Genomic DNA, 15,959 nt, shown 5'->3' with positions numbered 1-15,959 from the left:
GGTAAATTTAAATCTAAACGACTTGTCGTTTTATCAATAGTTCCCGGGTTCAAAAGATATTGTACGACATGTCGTTTCTTGAAATTGACTTTATAACAGCTCAGTTCGTTTCTTGTCCTCATTTCTTTTGAAGATTTTAGAAACATAAACCCCAAAAAATGGCGTCAAGCTCTGCTGCCCGGGCCAATAGCGTCTCTGGCCTCGTTCAGAAAGCTGCTTCGAATATTTACCAAGATAATCAAAATCTTATTCCGGTGACACACCTTCTTATTCTTCTTCTCTTGTTCGGAATGCCGGTATCTATAGACATAGATTGATTGATAAATTTGTTTTTGTTTTTTTTTTGGTACAGGATATTCGAACGGCTTTTAAACTGTTCAAAGAGCTCGCAGTGGATTTGGAGAAAGAAAATGAGTCTGAAAAGGCAACTTTATTTTATGCTTTGATTATTTTTCTTTTGATGTTAAATTAATTGGTGAAAATAACTTTCTCTATAATGTTACTATGCAAAATTGCCTTCTTTCGAGTAAATTCAAGGTGTGTTAAATAATAGTTAGCAAATATTACCCATGTACCGAATGTTTATGAGTTGTAATTTTCGAACGGGTTTTAAACTGTTCAAAGAGCTCGCAGTGGATTTGGAGAAAGAAAATGAGTCTGAAAGGGTAACTTTATTTTATGCTTTGATTATTTTTCTTTTGATGTTAAATTAATTGGTGAAAATAACTTTCTCTATAATGTTACTATGCAAAATTGCCTTCTTTCGAGTAAATTCAAGGTGTGTTAAATAATAGTTAGCAAATATTACCCATGTACCGAATGTTTATGAGTTGTAATTTTCGAACGGGTTTTAAACTGTTCAAAGAGCTCGCAGTGGATTTGGAGAAAGAAAATGAGTCTGAAAGGGTAACTTTATTTTATGCTTTGATTATTTTTCTTTTGATGTTAAATTAATTGGTGAAAATAACTTTCTCTATAATGTTACTATGCAAAATTGCCTTCTTTCGAGTAAAGTCAAGGTGTGTTAAATAATAGTTAGCAAATATTACCCATGTACCGAATGTTTATGAGTTGTAATTTTCTTGTCCATTTTGTGGGTTTTCAAGTTCAGCTTGTTTGGGAGGAGGGAAAGTTTCTGTAAGCCGTTTTCTTTGTGCTTATCTGACAACTAATATCCTCATTGAAGTCTTGATTTCTTTTTCTTTCTTTTTTTATATATTCTGGTTCTAGTATAGGATGTTAAATTGAAATTCAACTGTTGTGATGCAATTTTTTTAATTTTAGTTTTACTTGTTGTCATTGTTTGTAATTCACATTTCTAACCAGAATCTTTATGCATAAGTTGTTCAGAAACTATTATTACTTGTTTTATATTATAGATGTAAATTGATTTATGATAATGAAACGACACTTTATTTTTATGGACAGTTAAAAGAGCTGGACAATGCCCATGTTGAATTGTTGAATGCTTATGTGGACTGTATGAATTTTTCATCAGCAGTTCAATCTCTGGGAGAAAACTACCAACCCGGGCCAGAGGTGCTTGCTTACTCTTCATTGTGCACAGTTTATCTCTTGTGGCCTATTTACATCTGTTGGTTTTATTTCTTGTTTTCCATTCTAATCTACTTGGTTTAAATTTTGAAATTCAGCTATCAGATTTCAAGAAGCTGCTTGCGAGTGAGATTTCGAACGTCAAAGCTAATTCATCAGGAGATCTACAGAACCTTCAACTTAGACACGAATTCAAGCAAGCTATCTGGGTATGGCCTGCTTTTATTTTAATTTTTTTTTTTTGGTTTTCTGTGTTGGCATTATTAAAAAGACACATTCATGCTGCAATGGCTAATAAGTGTTTAATCATTTTGTTTTAGATAGATAGTATTTTTATCATTGTTCTATATATGATGTAAATATTTTTTCTCTTCTTAGTGCTATTTAGCTTGGACATAAAAAAAAATTAAATATTTCGAGTTTCATCCTGTTGTAGTGCCACAAAACCATCTTAATGAAAAAATATTTTGTGGACAGGATAGGTAGTATCAAGCAAGCCACCAAAAATACGCTATCACGTTGTAAATTTCAGTAAACTATTCATACTAGCTCTATCATAACATATTTACATGTCAAAAATTACTAGAAATAAGACATAGCATGAATTTATCTTTCTGTATCCAAGATTCAATGGAAACATAAATGGGAATTACAGATCTAATACTTGTTTTACTGCTACAATCATGACTATGTTCCAAGATTTGTTGGGATGTTTCAACTATGTTGGAGCAGGATTTAAATGTCTCGCTCCAAATAGGGATAAAAAATAGTGTATTTCCTTTCCGCCACCTATATGACCTGAAACTGGTTTATTTTCTACCCTTAGAGTTTAGAAGGGAAATTTTATGATGAACAGGTATTGTGGTTGCAGATACCATTTACAAATAACAAAATTCTAAACATCCTGATTTTAATGTGTGCCGCGATTTTTATTAGATACTAAAAGTCAACCGTGGCCCTCGTGGCTCTTTGAGCAGCATAAACCGAATATGACATATAGAAGACATCAACAGAAAATAGTTTGTTAGAATGTGTAAAATTTACTTATTTGTGATGTATCATGACTATACAGGATCAGTGGATCACCTACAGCAAAAAAGTTATCTGTATCTATGCATCTTAGATCCTTCACCATGACTAACATTTTTCCCTTGAAAAGTCATCGTTCTGAATGTATTTCTACAGAATGTTCATCACTCAGGGCAACCTATGCCCGGTGAAGAGCAGGAGGACATTGTGGTGACTGGTACACAGAACAGTCTTTGTAATACCACTTGTCCAATAAGTGGAAAGCATGTTACTGAATACGACATATAGAAGACATCTACAGAAAATAGTTTGTTAGAATGTGTAAAATTTACTTATATGTGATGTATCATGACTATACAGGATCAGTGGATCACCTACAGCAAAAACAAATTCTCTGTATCTATGTATCTTAGATCCTTTACCATGCAGACTAACATTTTTCCCCTAAAAAGTCATCGTTCTGAATGTATTTCTACAGAATGTTCATCACTCAGGGCAACCTATGCCCGGTGAAGAGCAGGAGGACATTGTGATGACTGGTACACAGAACAATCTTCGTAATACCACTTGTCCAATAAGTGGAAAACATGTTTCTGAATTAGTGGATCCAGTGCGAAGGTATTGCAGGAATTACATAAGCCTTTTCTCTCTGAATTGGAATATATGAAATTTTCCTTTTTTTATCTTTTTCATTTATTTGCTTAATATCTGAAACAAAAAGTGAAGAGAATTGTATTCACTTATATTTCGATGAGAAATAAACGTATATTTATATACAACCTAGGGAAGCTATTCTAGGAAACTATAAGAGAATAGGAAACTAATTAGTCCTAATTTATAGTTAATTACAGTTAATATGAACAACTAATGTATATAGCTAACACTCCCCCTCAAGCAGGAGCATACATGTTAATCATGCCCAGCTTATTACAAAAATAATCAACTTGCACCTCATTTAATGTTTTTGTAAAGATATCCCCTAGTTGTTCGCCGGTCTTCATATGTCCTGTGGAGATCAAGCCTTGCTGAATTTTCTCACGAACAAAATGATAATCAATTTCGATGTGCTTAGTTCGCTCATGGAACACATGATTAGATGCAATATGAAGAGCAGCTTGGTTATCACACCATAATTTGCTGGTACTGAAGTCTTAAGTCCTACTTCAGTCAATAGCTGATAGATCCACATTACCTCACACACAGACTGTGTTATAGCCCTATATTCTGATTCTGCGCTTGATCGTGACACAACATTTTGTTTTTTACTCTTCCAAGAGACCAAATTACCTCCAACAAAAATACAATAACCTGAAGTGGATTTTTTATCCACTTTAGAACCTGCCCAATCTGTATCTGAGAAACACTCAATATGAGTGTGCCTATGATCTGCGTACACGATACCTCGTCCTGGTGCTCTTTTCAAGTAACACAAAATTTGCTCTAATGCTGCCCAATGATGAATTGTTGAAGAGGACATAAACTGACTGACAACACTAACTAAGAATGCAATGTCTAGACGAGTCACAGTAAGATAATTCAACTTTCCAACCAACCTGCGATATCTTTTAGGATCTTCAAATGGTTCCCCATCTTTTGTAAGGTGCACATTAGGACTCGTTGGAGTACTACAAGACTTTGCTCCCAATTTTCCTGTCTCAGTCAACAAATCAATGACATACTTTCTTTGAGATAGAAAAATACCTTGTTTACTCTGAGTTACCTCAACTTCCAAGAAATGCTTGAGCACCCCCAAATCCTTCGTGTGAAACTGAGTATGAATGAAGGACTTAAGAGATGAGATTACTCTAATATCATTTCCAGTAATAACAATATCATCCACATACACAACCAATAAAATGATACCGGCAGTTGATTGTTTATAAAATACAGAATGATCGGACTTACTTTTCAGCATACTGAATTTCTCAACAGCCTGACTAAATTTACCAAACCAAGCACGAGGACTTTGCTTCAAACCATATAAAGATTTTCGAAGACGACAGACTCGCCCTGACTCCCCCTGAGCAACAAAACCAGGAGGTTGCTCTATATACACCTCTTCCTGAAGATCTCCATAAAGAAAAGCATTCTTGATATCTAGCTGATGTAGAGGCCAATGATGAGTAGCTGCTATTGAAATAAACAATTGAACAGATGTCAACTTAGCAACAGGAGAAAAAGTATCACAATAGTCCACTCCATAGGTTTGAGCACAACCCTTAGCAACAAGAGGGGCTTTTAATCGAGCAATTGAGCCATCTGGATTGACCTTAACAGTGAATACGCATTTGCACCCTATGGCCTATTTTCCTGAAGGTAAATCGACCAAGTCCCAAGTACCATTGACATCTAAAGTATTCATCTCTTCTATTATTGCATCATGCCAACCAGGATGCGATATGGCTTCACGAACAGTATTAGGAATCGAAATAGAATCAAGGGAAGCAATAAAAAAACAAGAAGAAGAGGACAAGTGATTATAAGAAACAAAAGAAGAAATAGGATAAGTGCACTGACGTTTACCTTTGCGTAGCGTAATGGGAAGATCATCGCTTGAGACCAGATCTGATAACGAAGAAGCAGGTGCAGGACATGAAACAGGAGGCAGACGCCTGGTGTACACCTTAATAGGAGGCGGAGGCATGTCAGGAGCTGTGGCTAAGAGAGGGTGAGTAATAGGAGACTCATCGTGAGCAGTGTCTGAGATAGGTTCAGAAATAGGAGATTCCTTAGGAAGTGGGTCAGGGGCAGAAGAAGTGATAGAATATACCAACAAATCACCATCCTCCTCCTCCTGACGAGTAGAAATAGAGGAAGATGAAAAATAGTGTGTTTTCCATGAAGGTAACATCAATGGAAACAAAATACTTGTTAAGATTTGGACAATAACACCTATACCCTTTCTGAAGACAAGAATATCTAAGGAATACACACCTCAATGACTTAGGATCTAATTTGGTGACACTTCAGTGTAGTTGTTTTGGGATTAATTCTTCTAATCTGATTTTATTGAAGAATATAAAGGCCAATATATAGGCAAATTACAATGTACAAGATAGCTAAAAAATAAAAGAAATAAATATTACAACCTATGTTTAGCTGTCTAATATTACAACTTATGCTTAACTGTACAAGACACCCTAGATATTTACACATGCTATCACTATTTCTACACTCCCCCTCAAGTTGTGTTGTATATGTTATACAAACCCAGTTTGGAATTAAATTCTTCAAAACTCGTTCTTGGTAGGGCCTTTGTTAGGATGTCGGCAATCTGTTTCTTTGTGGGAATGTAGTTGAGCTCAATAACCTTTGAATTTACTTTTTCAAAAATGAAGTGTTGGTCGATTTCAGCTTGTTTAGTTCTATCATGGTGAACTGGATTCTTAGCAATGTTAATTGCAGCTTGACTATTACTGTACATCTTAAATGACTCGGGAGAGTCAATTCTCAACTCATTCATTAGCCTTTTGAGCCACATTCCTTCGCATATACCTAAGGCCAAAGCACGATATTCTGACTCTGCACTACTTCTTGAGACCACAAATTGCTTTTTATTTCGCCAAGTGACTAAATTACCCCATACATAGGTGCAATAACCATTGGTTGATCGTCTGTCGGTCAGCTCTCCAACCCAACTAGAATCTGTGTAGACTTCTAAGTCTCGATTGTTGTGTTTTCTGAAGTGCAAACCAAGAACTGGTGTCATTTTTAAATATCTTAGAATACGATGAACTGCTTCCAAATGCTCCTCGAAATGATTGTGCATATGTTGGCTTACCACGCTGACAGAGAAAGCGATATCAGGTCTAGTATGAGAGAGATAGATTAGTTTTCCCATTAATCTTTGATTACTCCCCCTCTCTACTGGAGTTGAATCCTCACTTCGAATTGCTTTCAAGTTTGGATCCATTTTAGTGTCAACAGACTTACTCCCAATCATTCCAGTTTCTTTTAAAAGGTCTAGAATATACTTTCTTTGAGATATAACAATTCCATCTTTAGATCGGGCTACTTCCATTCCAAGAAAGTATTTGAGGGGTCCTAAATCTTTAATTTCAAACTTTGAGGCAAGAAGTCTTTTGAGACTTGAAATTTCGCATGAATCGTCTCCAGTTAGGATTGTCATCCACATAGACAATGAGAATTGACAGCTTCCTTGTTGAAGTGAACTTAAGAAAAAGGGTATGATCAGCCTGACTTTGAGTATATCCATGTTTAATAACTATCTTTGCAAATCTATCAAACCATGCCCTAGGTGACTGTTTCAAGCCATAAAGAGATTTGAGAAGTTTGCACACTGCTTGACTACTAGAGTATTTTTTCATCCCTGGTGGAATTTCCATATAGACTTCTTCTTCGAGTTCCCCATTCAAGAAGGCATTTTTTACATCCAACTGATATAAGGGTCAATCACAATTTACAGCAAGTGATAACAAAACTCTTACTGTATTAAGCTTGGCGACGGGAGCAAAGGTCTCCTGATAGTCAACACCATATGATTGAGTGAACCTTTTCGCGACCAACCGAGCCTTGAATCTGTTGATACTTCCATCTGAGTTATACTTGACGGTGAAAATCCACTTACAACCTATTGTCCACTTTCCTTGAGGTAATTCAGTGAGAACCCAAGTACCATTAGCATTGATTTCTTCATCGATTGCAATCTTCTATTTAGGATCTTTCAAGGTCTCATAAATGTCTGTAAGAATCTGAATAAGATCAAGGGAAGAGACAAAGGCTCGGTACATAGGTGTTAGTTTCTCATAGGCAACATATTTCTCTATTGGGTGATTAGTACAAGTTCTAACACCCTTTCGAAGAGCAATAGGCAGGTCAATGTCATCAATAGTAGGAGAAACTAACTCATGAGTTATAAAATCCATACCTTCATGATTTTCAAGGTCGCGAGAGCTCGGTTGAGTGTTTGAACTGTCCTTGTCTTGCATGTTGACCTCTATATTCCTAGCTTTTCTCCTGCTATAAACACGAAGTTCTTTGTTACCTATATCAAATTGTGCTTGAGTTTGAAGTGGTGGTACATTTGAGAGAATGTTTGGATTTTCATCGGCGGAAAATGAGGTTGGACTGACTATAGGAAGTGAGGAGGACAGGCTGGATGTATTTTCTAGGTTGAGATTTGGTTGGATAGGCAAAGAAGAAGGCAAGGGAGAACCAGTTGACTATAACAACACAGGTAAGGGTTGAGCAGTTTGATGATGTTCATGTGTGAAGACATTGGGTTGAAGAACTGCAGCCTGATGATCATGAAGAGTTTTCCAAAGTTGATATTCATTTGAATGCTCCCCCTGAATACCAGGTTTGGGAAAGAAAGATTGGTGTTCAAAAAAGGTGACATTCATAGTGTTATAAACCCTCTTTGTAACTGAGGAGTAACATTTGTATCCCTTTTGAGTGCGGGAATAGCCGATGAAGAGACATTTGTGAGACTTTGGATCAAGCTTTGTTCTTTTGATCATAAATATGGACAAAGGCAGTACAGCCGAAGACTTTGAGTGGAAGATTTGAGGAGAAAGTTGAGATATAAGGGAATGTTGCGAGTAACAGATATATTGGGGTTTTGAATTGTAGTACTCGGCTAGGCATACGATTTATGAGATAAGTGGCTGTGAGTACGGCTTCCCCCAAAACTGTTTCAGAACATTATTTGAAAACATGATTGACCTAGAAACTTCAAGAAGATGTTTGTTTTTTTCTCTCAGCCACCCAATTTTGCTGTGGAGTATCAACACATGAACTAATATGAACAATTCTTTGCTCTAACAAGTATGGACCAAGAATAGAGTTAAAATATTCCTTCCCATTGTCAGTTTTAAGAATTTGGATTTTTTGGTTGAATTGATTTTGAATCATGGAATGGAAATTTTGAAAGATAGAAGCAGATTATGATTTTTCTTTCATGAGAAATGTCATGTTGTCTTAGTGTGATCATCGATAAAGGATACGAACCATCTAGATCCATTGATATTTGTTACCCGTGAGGGTTCCCAAATATCATTGTGTATCAGTGAAAAAAGTTTTGAAGGTTTGTAAGAAAAATTGAGATAAGAGTTTTGAGTATGTTTAGCAAGTTGACAGGCTTCACAGTGAAAGAATTTTGGTCGTTTGTGGATAAATAACTAAGAAAAGAGTTTTTCAAGATAACTGAAATTTGGATGTCCAAGTCGAAAATGCCACAACATGATAAGATTGTCATTCGAAACAAACACAAAACGAAAAATAGAATTTAAATGGTTACCACAATTTGATTTGTGAACTTGTTTACTTTTAGGAGAATCCTTGAAAATATAGAGTCCATCATGCATTTTAACACTGCCAATCACCTTTGCCAAGCCCACAACCTAAAATTCACAAAAATTCAAGTCACACAATTCAAGTCTCTTGTGAGTTTGCTTATTGAGAGAAGATTGCAACTTAATTTAGGGACAAATAGAACAGATGAAAGGAGAAGATCATCTGATAATTTTACAGAACTACTCAGCACATTATTTGAAGGTGGTGAAGACTTGTAAATCACTCGTCATGTGGTCGGAATCCCTTGAATCCACTATCCAAAGACCTTTGTTGGCGGATGCAGTAAATGTGTGAGATGAAGAACCTTGATGACACATTATACTGACGTTTGCCTCAATTGTATGTGGTTGTAGCTGCTGCAAAAAATGTCGAAGAGGGTTCGGAGGTGTTTTGAGAGGTGGCAAACTTTGTTCCTTTGAGATGTGGCTGACTTTGTGATAGTTGGTTGGTAGATGGCTCTCATGAAGTTGACACAAAATTATGAGATTAATTGGCTGAGATAGAGGAGCCATGAAATTTGGAGATTGGATTTTCATGATGAATGGACAGCAGAGAAAACAATGGGCAATGGAAAAAAGATGTTTATGAACTCAAGATAGATGGAAAAACTTAGCACAAAATGCAATTCTTTGATGAAATGGTGGGAGAACCCAAGATGAAGAGTCACAGCCAAGTGCCGAGGAGGAAGACGCTGGAGAAAGATGGTCAGCGGCGTTGTCACGCGCCTAACTGCACGTGCGCAAGAGAAGACGCCGGGGAGTGTGGCGGCGCGTGTGACTCACGCACCACTCTTCTAGACCAGGAGATTTGGGGTTTTGCCGATCGGAGGTGGGGCAAGCTTTCTGGGCATGAGGTGAGATTTGAAGACAACTCTAAAGAGGATTTCTAAGTTTGAGCCTCAAACAACGAAACCCTAATTTTTTTAAGAAAAGGCAGAGAAAAAAAATTGGAAAGATGTCCCAATTTTTGGACTACAAATGCTCTGATACCATGTAGTTGTTTTGGGATTAATTCTTCTAATCTGATTTTATTGAAGAATAGAAAGGCCAATGTACAGGCAAATTACAATGTACAAGATAGCTAAAAAATGAATGAAATAAATATTACAACCTATGCTTAGTTGTCTAATATTACAACCTATACTTATACTTAGTTGTACAAGACACCCTAGATATTTACACATATGCTATCACTATTTCTACTAGGTAACATCAATAGAGACAAGATACTTGTTGAGATTTGGACAATAACACCTATACCCTTTCTGAAGACGAGAATAGCCAAGGAATACACACTTCAATGACTTAGGATCTAATTTGGTGACATTTGGACGAACATCTCGAGCAAAACAAGTACTACCAAATAACCTAGGATTAACGGGAAATAATGACTTGCCGGGAAAAAGAATTTTATACGTGATCTCACCATTAAGAACAGAAGATGGCATGCGATTGATAAGAAAACATGTTGTTGAAACAGCATCGGTCCAAAAATGTTTAGGAACATGCATTTGAAATAAGAGGGCTCGTGCAGTTTCAAGAAGATGTCTGTTTTTATGTTCTGCTACACCATTTTGGGATGCAGTATCAAAGCAAGAGGTTTCATGAAGCATGCCATTAGAGACCATATAAGAATGAAATAAAGTAGATGTATATTCTTTGGCATTATCACTTCGCAAAGTACGAATAGAAACATTAAATTGATTTTGAATCTCAATACAAAATGCATAAAATATAGAAAACAACTCGGAACGAGTTTTCATTAAATATAACAAGTTACACGAGAATAATCATCAACAAAAGTAACAAAATACTTGAATCCAGGTTTAGACAAAATAGGAGGACCCCCCCAAACATCAGAATGAATTAATTCAAAAGGAACACTAGCACGTTTATTAACTCGTGGATTCGAACTAAGACGATAGTGTTTGGCATATTGACACGACTCACAATCTAATGAAGACCTTACTATATTGCGGAGAAAGTTTCTTGAGCAAAGGAAGAGACGGATGACCCAATCGACAATAAGCCTCAAAAGCGGAAGTGACACTCAAACAAGCAAAAGAAGTTGGTGGCGATATGTCAAGAACATAGAGGCCTCCAGATTCATGTCCTTTACCAATAATATTCTTCATCATAAGATTCTGAAATAAATAATGATCGGGAAAAAATGAGATGCAATAATTAAGATTACAAGTGAGTTGACTAACAGAGAGCAAATTGAAGGATAAACTAGGTAAATGTAAGACAGATGACAAAGTAAGCAGAAGTGTAGGAGTAATAGTGCCAGACCCACGAACACAAGATGGTGATCCATCAGCTAAGGTAACAGAAGAAGTTGAAGTGCGAGAATGAAAAGTGGAAAAGAGACGGGAATTACTTGTCATGTGATCTGTGGCACCAGAATCAATGACCTATTTGGAGGATGAAGAGAGAAGACACGTATTAGATTTACCTGAATCGGCAATAGCAGTGACAGAAGGAGATGACGACTTGCGTGATTCCTGATATCGTGAGAACTTGGCAAATTCATCAGTAGAAATAAAGATGGATTTATCAGTGGCATCAGTAGTATTTGCAACATTAACAGAGTGTTGTTGCTGATTTTTAAACTGTAGCTTTCTACATTCAAACTTGGTGTGGCTTGACTTTTTACAGTAGTTGCAAATAATGCCTCCAGAATCCGGTGTTCGAGTTTCAACTCCTTGTGAACGGCCTCCTTTATGCCCAGTTGGAGTAGAAGATTTCCAAGATGCATAATTATTACGACTTACCAAAGCACTATTAAGAGGAACAAAAGGAGTAACTTCCGTGCGAAGAATACGTCTAAAGACATCTTGTAAAGAGGAAACATCAGAACCAAAAAGAACCTATGCTTTCGCATAATCAAATTCAGGTGAGAGCCCTGCTAGGAAGCTCATAATAGCCATCTACTCTCGCTGGTGTTGTTGAACCTTCACATCAGGGCTAAATGATAGCAACATATTAAGCTCCTTATACGTCTTCTTAAAGGACATAAAGTAGTTCGTAAGAGACTGATCTTGTTTCTCCACACGGTAGAATGCTTTGCACACCTCATACATACGGGAGAAATTGTCTTTTCCAGAATACAAAAATTCCAAATAATCCATTAGTTCTTTAACAAACTCACAATGATTAATCAAACCAATTACCTCACTGTCAATAGAATTACAGATTTGAAGGAATAAACGAGCATCCTCCCTGAGCCATGTCTGTCTTGAATCATCTTTTTCTTTAGGAGGATCATCAGTCAAGTGGTCATCTTTGTCAATACTTCGTAGATAAAGTCAAACAGTCTTACACCACTCCAAAGAATTCGAATCAATTAGTTTATGGTCCGTGATTTTAGACATCACAAGAGCCACATCAGATGAAACCACGGATTTCGTCTCTGTTTTATTCTCAATCATAACTCCTTGAAGAAACACAACAGCAAACACACAAAAAATAGATTAAACCCTAATTTGTATTTATGGAGAACCCAAATGAAAAAAACCATAATTTTGTAGCAAAATTCGAATTTTACAGATTAATGCTCTGATACCATGAAACAAGAGGTGAAGAGAATTGTATTCACTTATATTTCAATGAGAAATAAATACATATTTATTTACAACTTAGGGAAGCTATTCTAGGAAACTATGAGAGAATAGGAAACTAATTAGTCCTAATTTATAGCTAATTTATAATTAATATGAACAACTAATATATATAGCTAACAATATCAAAATGTTATTTTCAACTTGTATATTTGTCGTTCTGTGATGCTTTCTCTGATATAATTGTTTTATGTTTCTTGAAATCACGTAGATTTCTTCAGGCATTATCTAAAATAGTCTTTCCGCTTATATGTATGAGAAGCGGTAAACATTGGAATTTTTAAGTTTTATGGCTGTTATCACCACATACCAGTTTGATCATTACATTATTCTGTGATTTGACAAAGATTATCCCGGTAAGGTGTAATGTATGGATATAGCATTATCTATAGCTTAAGATAAAAACTTTACGAGGCTCAGCTTAACATTTTCTTTCCAGAGCATGAGTCATTTTTATGCTGCATGAATTGAGACGGTAAACTTTCATTGTCTCCATCTTCTTCTTTTAAGTATGCTTCCTTGAAATCATGCAGTATGGAATGCAAGCATATTTATGAAAAGAATGCAGTCATGGATTACATAAGGAGAAAACAACAAGCTGCTCGGTGCCCCGTTGCAGGTATTTATTTTCAGTTTTCCATTAAAGTTATAATCTCGTGCCCGAACTGATCTTCTTTTTGCACATTTCCTTGTCAGCTTGTCCTAGGATATTGCATCCAAAGAAGGTGGTGTGTGATCCATTATTACGTATTGAAATTGAGGAAATGCGCACACAGTTTAAGGGAACTGCTACTGAAGTTATCGAAGATTTCACCGAGCTTGGCGAAGAATAGCATGTCTAGTGAAAATAATTACAGCAAAACTAACCTCTTCAGATCTTGAATCAATGTATATGGAGCAAAATTTGTACATGCTACTAATGGATCCTTATGGCTGCAGGCCTTCAGTATGCTTAGATGCACTAGAAAACTCTTTTAGGCCACATATTAAATGAAAACAAGTTACATTTTTTTTTCTAATTTGGTTTATTTGGTTATCCAGTGCAATGCTAGAGTATGTTTGTTTAACATGCCTTAATATGGTACAAGGTAACTTTTGAAGATGGCAATACTAATGTTGCAGTTTCTGACCCTTCACATAAAACCTGTCCATTATTCTAACGCTGTCTGCAAGAGCATTTGATGTCATCTTTAAATCAAACTTGTTTTAAGATGTGCATTTTTTTTAGTTTCTCTCTCTTGCTTTGATATAAATTTCTTAATTTTTTTTATGCAGAATCCTCCACAACTTTTATTCTCTCTCCCTCTTCTCTTTTATACATATTACCAATTAGCAATGAGAGTAAAAGAACTAATTAACAATGAGAGCAAAAGAAAAATATATTTACGTGGATTGTTATAAAAGGATAGTTGGGGACTTGGCAAATAGCTTTTTTTCTAAAAATAAAATAGGTTTATTTTTCACTTTGATTTTGCTTTGATAATTTTAATAAATGACCTCTTTGTTTAATGAATGAATATAATTAAGCAACCTTGGCAAAATAATTTTGTATTCTGACCTAGTTTTGATAATTTTTTGCAAAAGAGACCATTAATAAAATAATAGAATTAAAAGTATTAAAATAAAAATAAATCATAAATTCATCTTCTTTCTCTCTTCCCCCACCCGTCTTTCTAAAGTCATGATCAACCCAATCATACTGAACACCAACTCCCCAACCACCACCATCTCCGAATATCTCAACCCATCATTCACAATATCAAGTTATTATTTAAAATGGGAAATTTTACTATCTATTCATGATAGTGTGTCATATTACATTTTAATACTAGGACTATTCACATTTTTCAATTTGGTGCTAAACTTTCAGCAAGTACCCAAAATACCCCTCTCAACATATCAAGAACACCAAAACCTTATCCCTCTCTTCCTCTCTCTTCGCTCTCTCTCTCTCTCTCTCTCTCTCAAAACCATCACCAAAACCCACGGTTTGTGCCTAATTTCTTGTTGAAATCGTTGTTAGCCATCTCTATTGTCTCTGTAAATATCACAATATCAAATGCAACATCTATTTTGAGGGATGGAGGAGAAAAACCATGGGTAAGAAGATTTCTCATTTTTTTGTGTTAGGTATTGTTTGTTTACTTTTTTGTTGGCTATTTCAAATAGATCTGAGCCCATATCGGTGTATTTTTTGGGTTTGTTAGAGAGATTTCGCAACATGTGTTTTTTCTGGGTTTTAGTGTTTTCTGCAACATGTTTTCTCGATAGGAGCTCAATAACAGCTCGATAGGTGCTCGATACTATGAAGAAGACGGTTAAGTTGTGAGCTCGATAGTGGCTCGATGTTGCTCGATAGTGGCTCGATGATAGCTCAAAGGTATAGAATTTAGTTCTCGATGGTGCTCGATAAGAACTTGATATGGGTTCGATTGGACCCTAGACTATTTGGTTTAGTAGTTTCTCGATATGTGCTCGATGGGAGCTCGATAGGGGCTCGATAATATGCAAATGGTATAGGTTCTGCTAAGCTCTCGATGTTGCTCGAATGTGGCTCGATATATGGTGCTCAATGGTGCTCGATAGGGGCTTGATGAAATGTTTGGTTAGGGTTATGTTCGGTTTAAAACTTGTTGCTCGATGTAGGATCGATAGAAGCTTGATGTAGGTTCGATTACAGCTCGATAGATTTCTTTTTAAAACCTAAAACAAATTACTACTTTTTAACTTTTTTTTTTCTTTTCATCACAAGTTCCATTGTTTATGTTTTTATATCGTACAATGGTGTTTGGGAAATACAAGGGAGGAAGTGGATTTTTAAGAATGCTCAATGCATAGTGATACCAATGGAGAACAACGTAACGTACTTGCAACTTCTTGACATATTGCACAAGGAACTTCGTGTTGATAAAAAGATGTATGGGTTGAAATTGGAGGTTCCTTACACATGATGCGAGCAACCGTTTACACCTGTTCATGTTGAAAGTGATCCGTGCATTCTTAGGAGTAACAACTAAAGAAAGGATTGCCTTGTGTGTCACTCCTATTAAGAAGATTGTCATTTCATATCCATATTTCACTCCCAGTCCCAGTGTTAATAAAGTTCGTAGTGAGGTGGGGACTTTTGTTCCAGAAAGAGATCTTGTGGGTGCACCTGTGGGTACTGTTGGTGTTGATCTTGTGGGTACTATTGGACCTGAGGGAAATTCTATGGGAGGTCTTATTGGCAACCTAAGGGACAACCAGTATGAATACGACCCCTATGTGAATGACGATCAAGTAGCTGAATTTAGTGAGGGATCGGGGTATGATTTAGAGGCATATAGTGTAGAAGTGCCGATTGACAGGTCTGATGATTTGCAAGTCGAACACGTATAAGAACAGGAAATATGCCCTATTGCACGAGCGAACCTACCAAGTCAAGGAATTTGGACATTTGGGA

General features: G+C 36.2%; 1 protein-coding gene across 2 annotated transcripts; it reads left to right on the top strand.

The window, feature by feature from the left end:
* Positions 1-114: 114 nt before the first annotated feature.
* On the top strand, positions 115-13,536 carry LOC133800500 (E3 SUMO-protein ligase MMS21). 2 transcript variants are annotated; one of them, XM_062238479.1, is made up of 7 exons: positions 115-254; positions 353-424; positions 1,429-1,539; positions 1,653-1,763; positions 3,062-3,201; positions 13,051-13,136; positions 13,214-13,536. In XM_062238479.1, exons 1-7 carry the CDS (start codon positions 159-161, stop codon positions 13,348-13,350), a joined length of 753 nt encoding a protein of 250 aa, XP_062094463.1. In that variant the 5' UTR covers positions 115-158; the 3' UTR covers positions 13,351-13,536. The 2 variants fall into 2 exon arrangements, with proteins under 2 accessions (XP_062094463.1, XP_062094464.1); XM_062238480.1 differs by lacking the exons at positions 115-254; positions 353-424 and adding an exon at positions 448-906.
* The last annotated feature ends 2,423 nt before the right edge of the window (positions 13,537-15,959 follow it).

The sequence above is a fragment of the Humulus lupulus genome, chromosome 9 (genome assembly GCF_963169125.1).
Source record: "Humulus lupulus chromosome 9, drHumLupu1.1, whole genome shotgun sequence".
NCBI classification, from domain to species: Eukaryota; Viridiplantae; Streptophyta; class Magnoliopsida; order Rosales; family Cannabaceae; genus Humulus; species Humulus lupulus.
The sequence above is the reverse complement of the archived record's forward strand: the minus strand, read 5'-3'. Positions and strand labels throughout refer to the sequence as shown.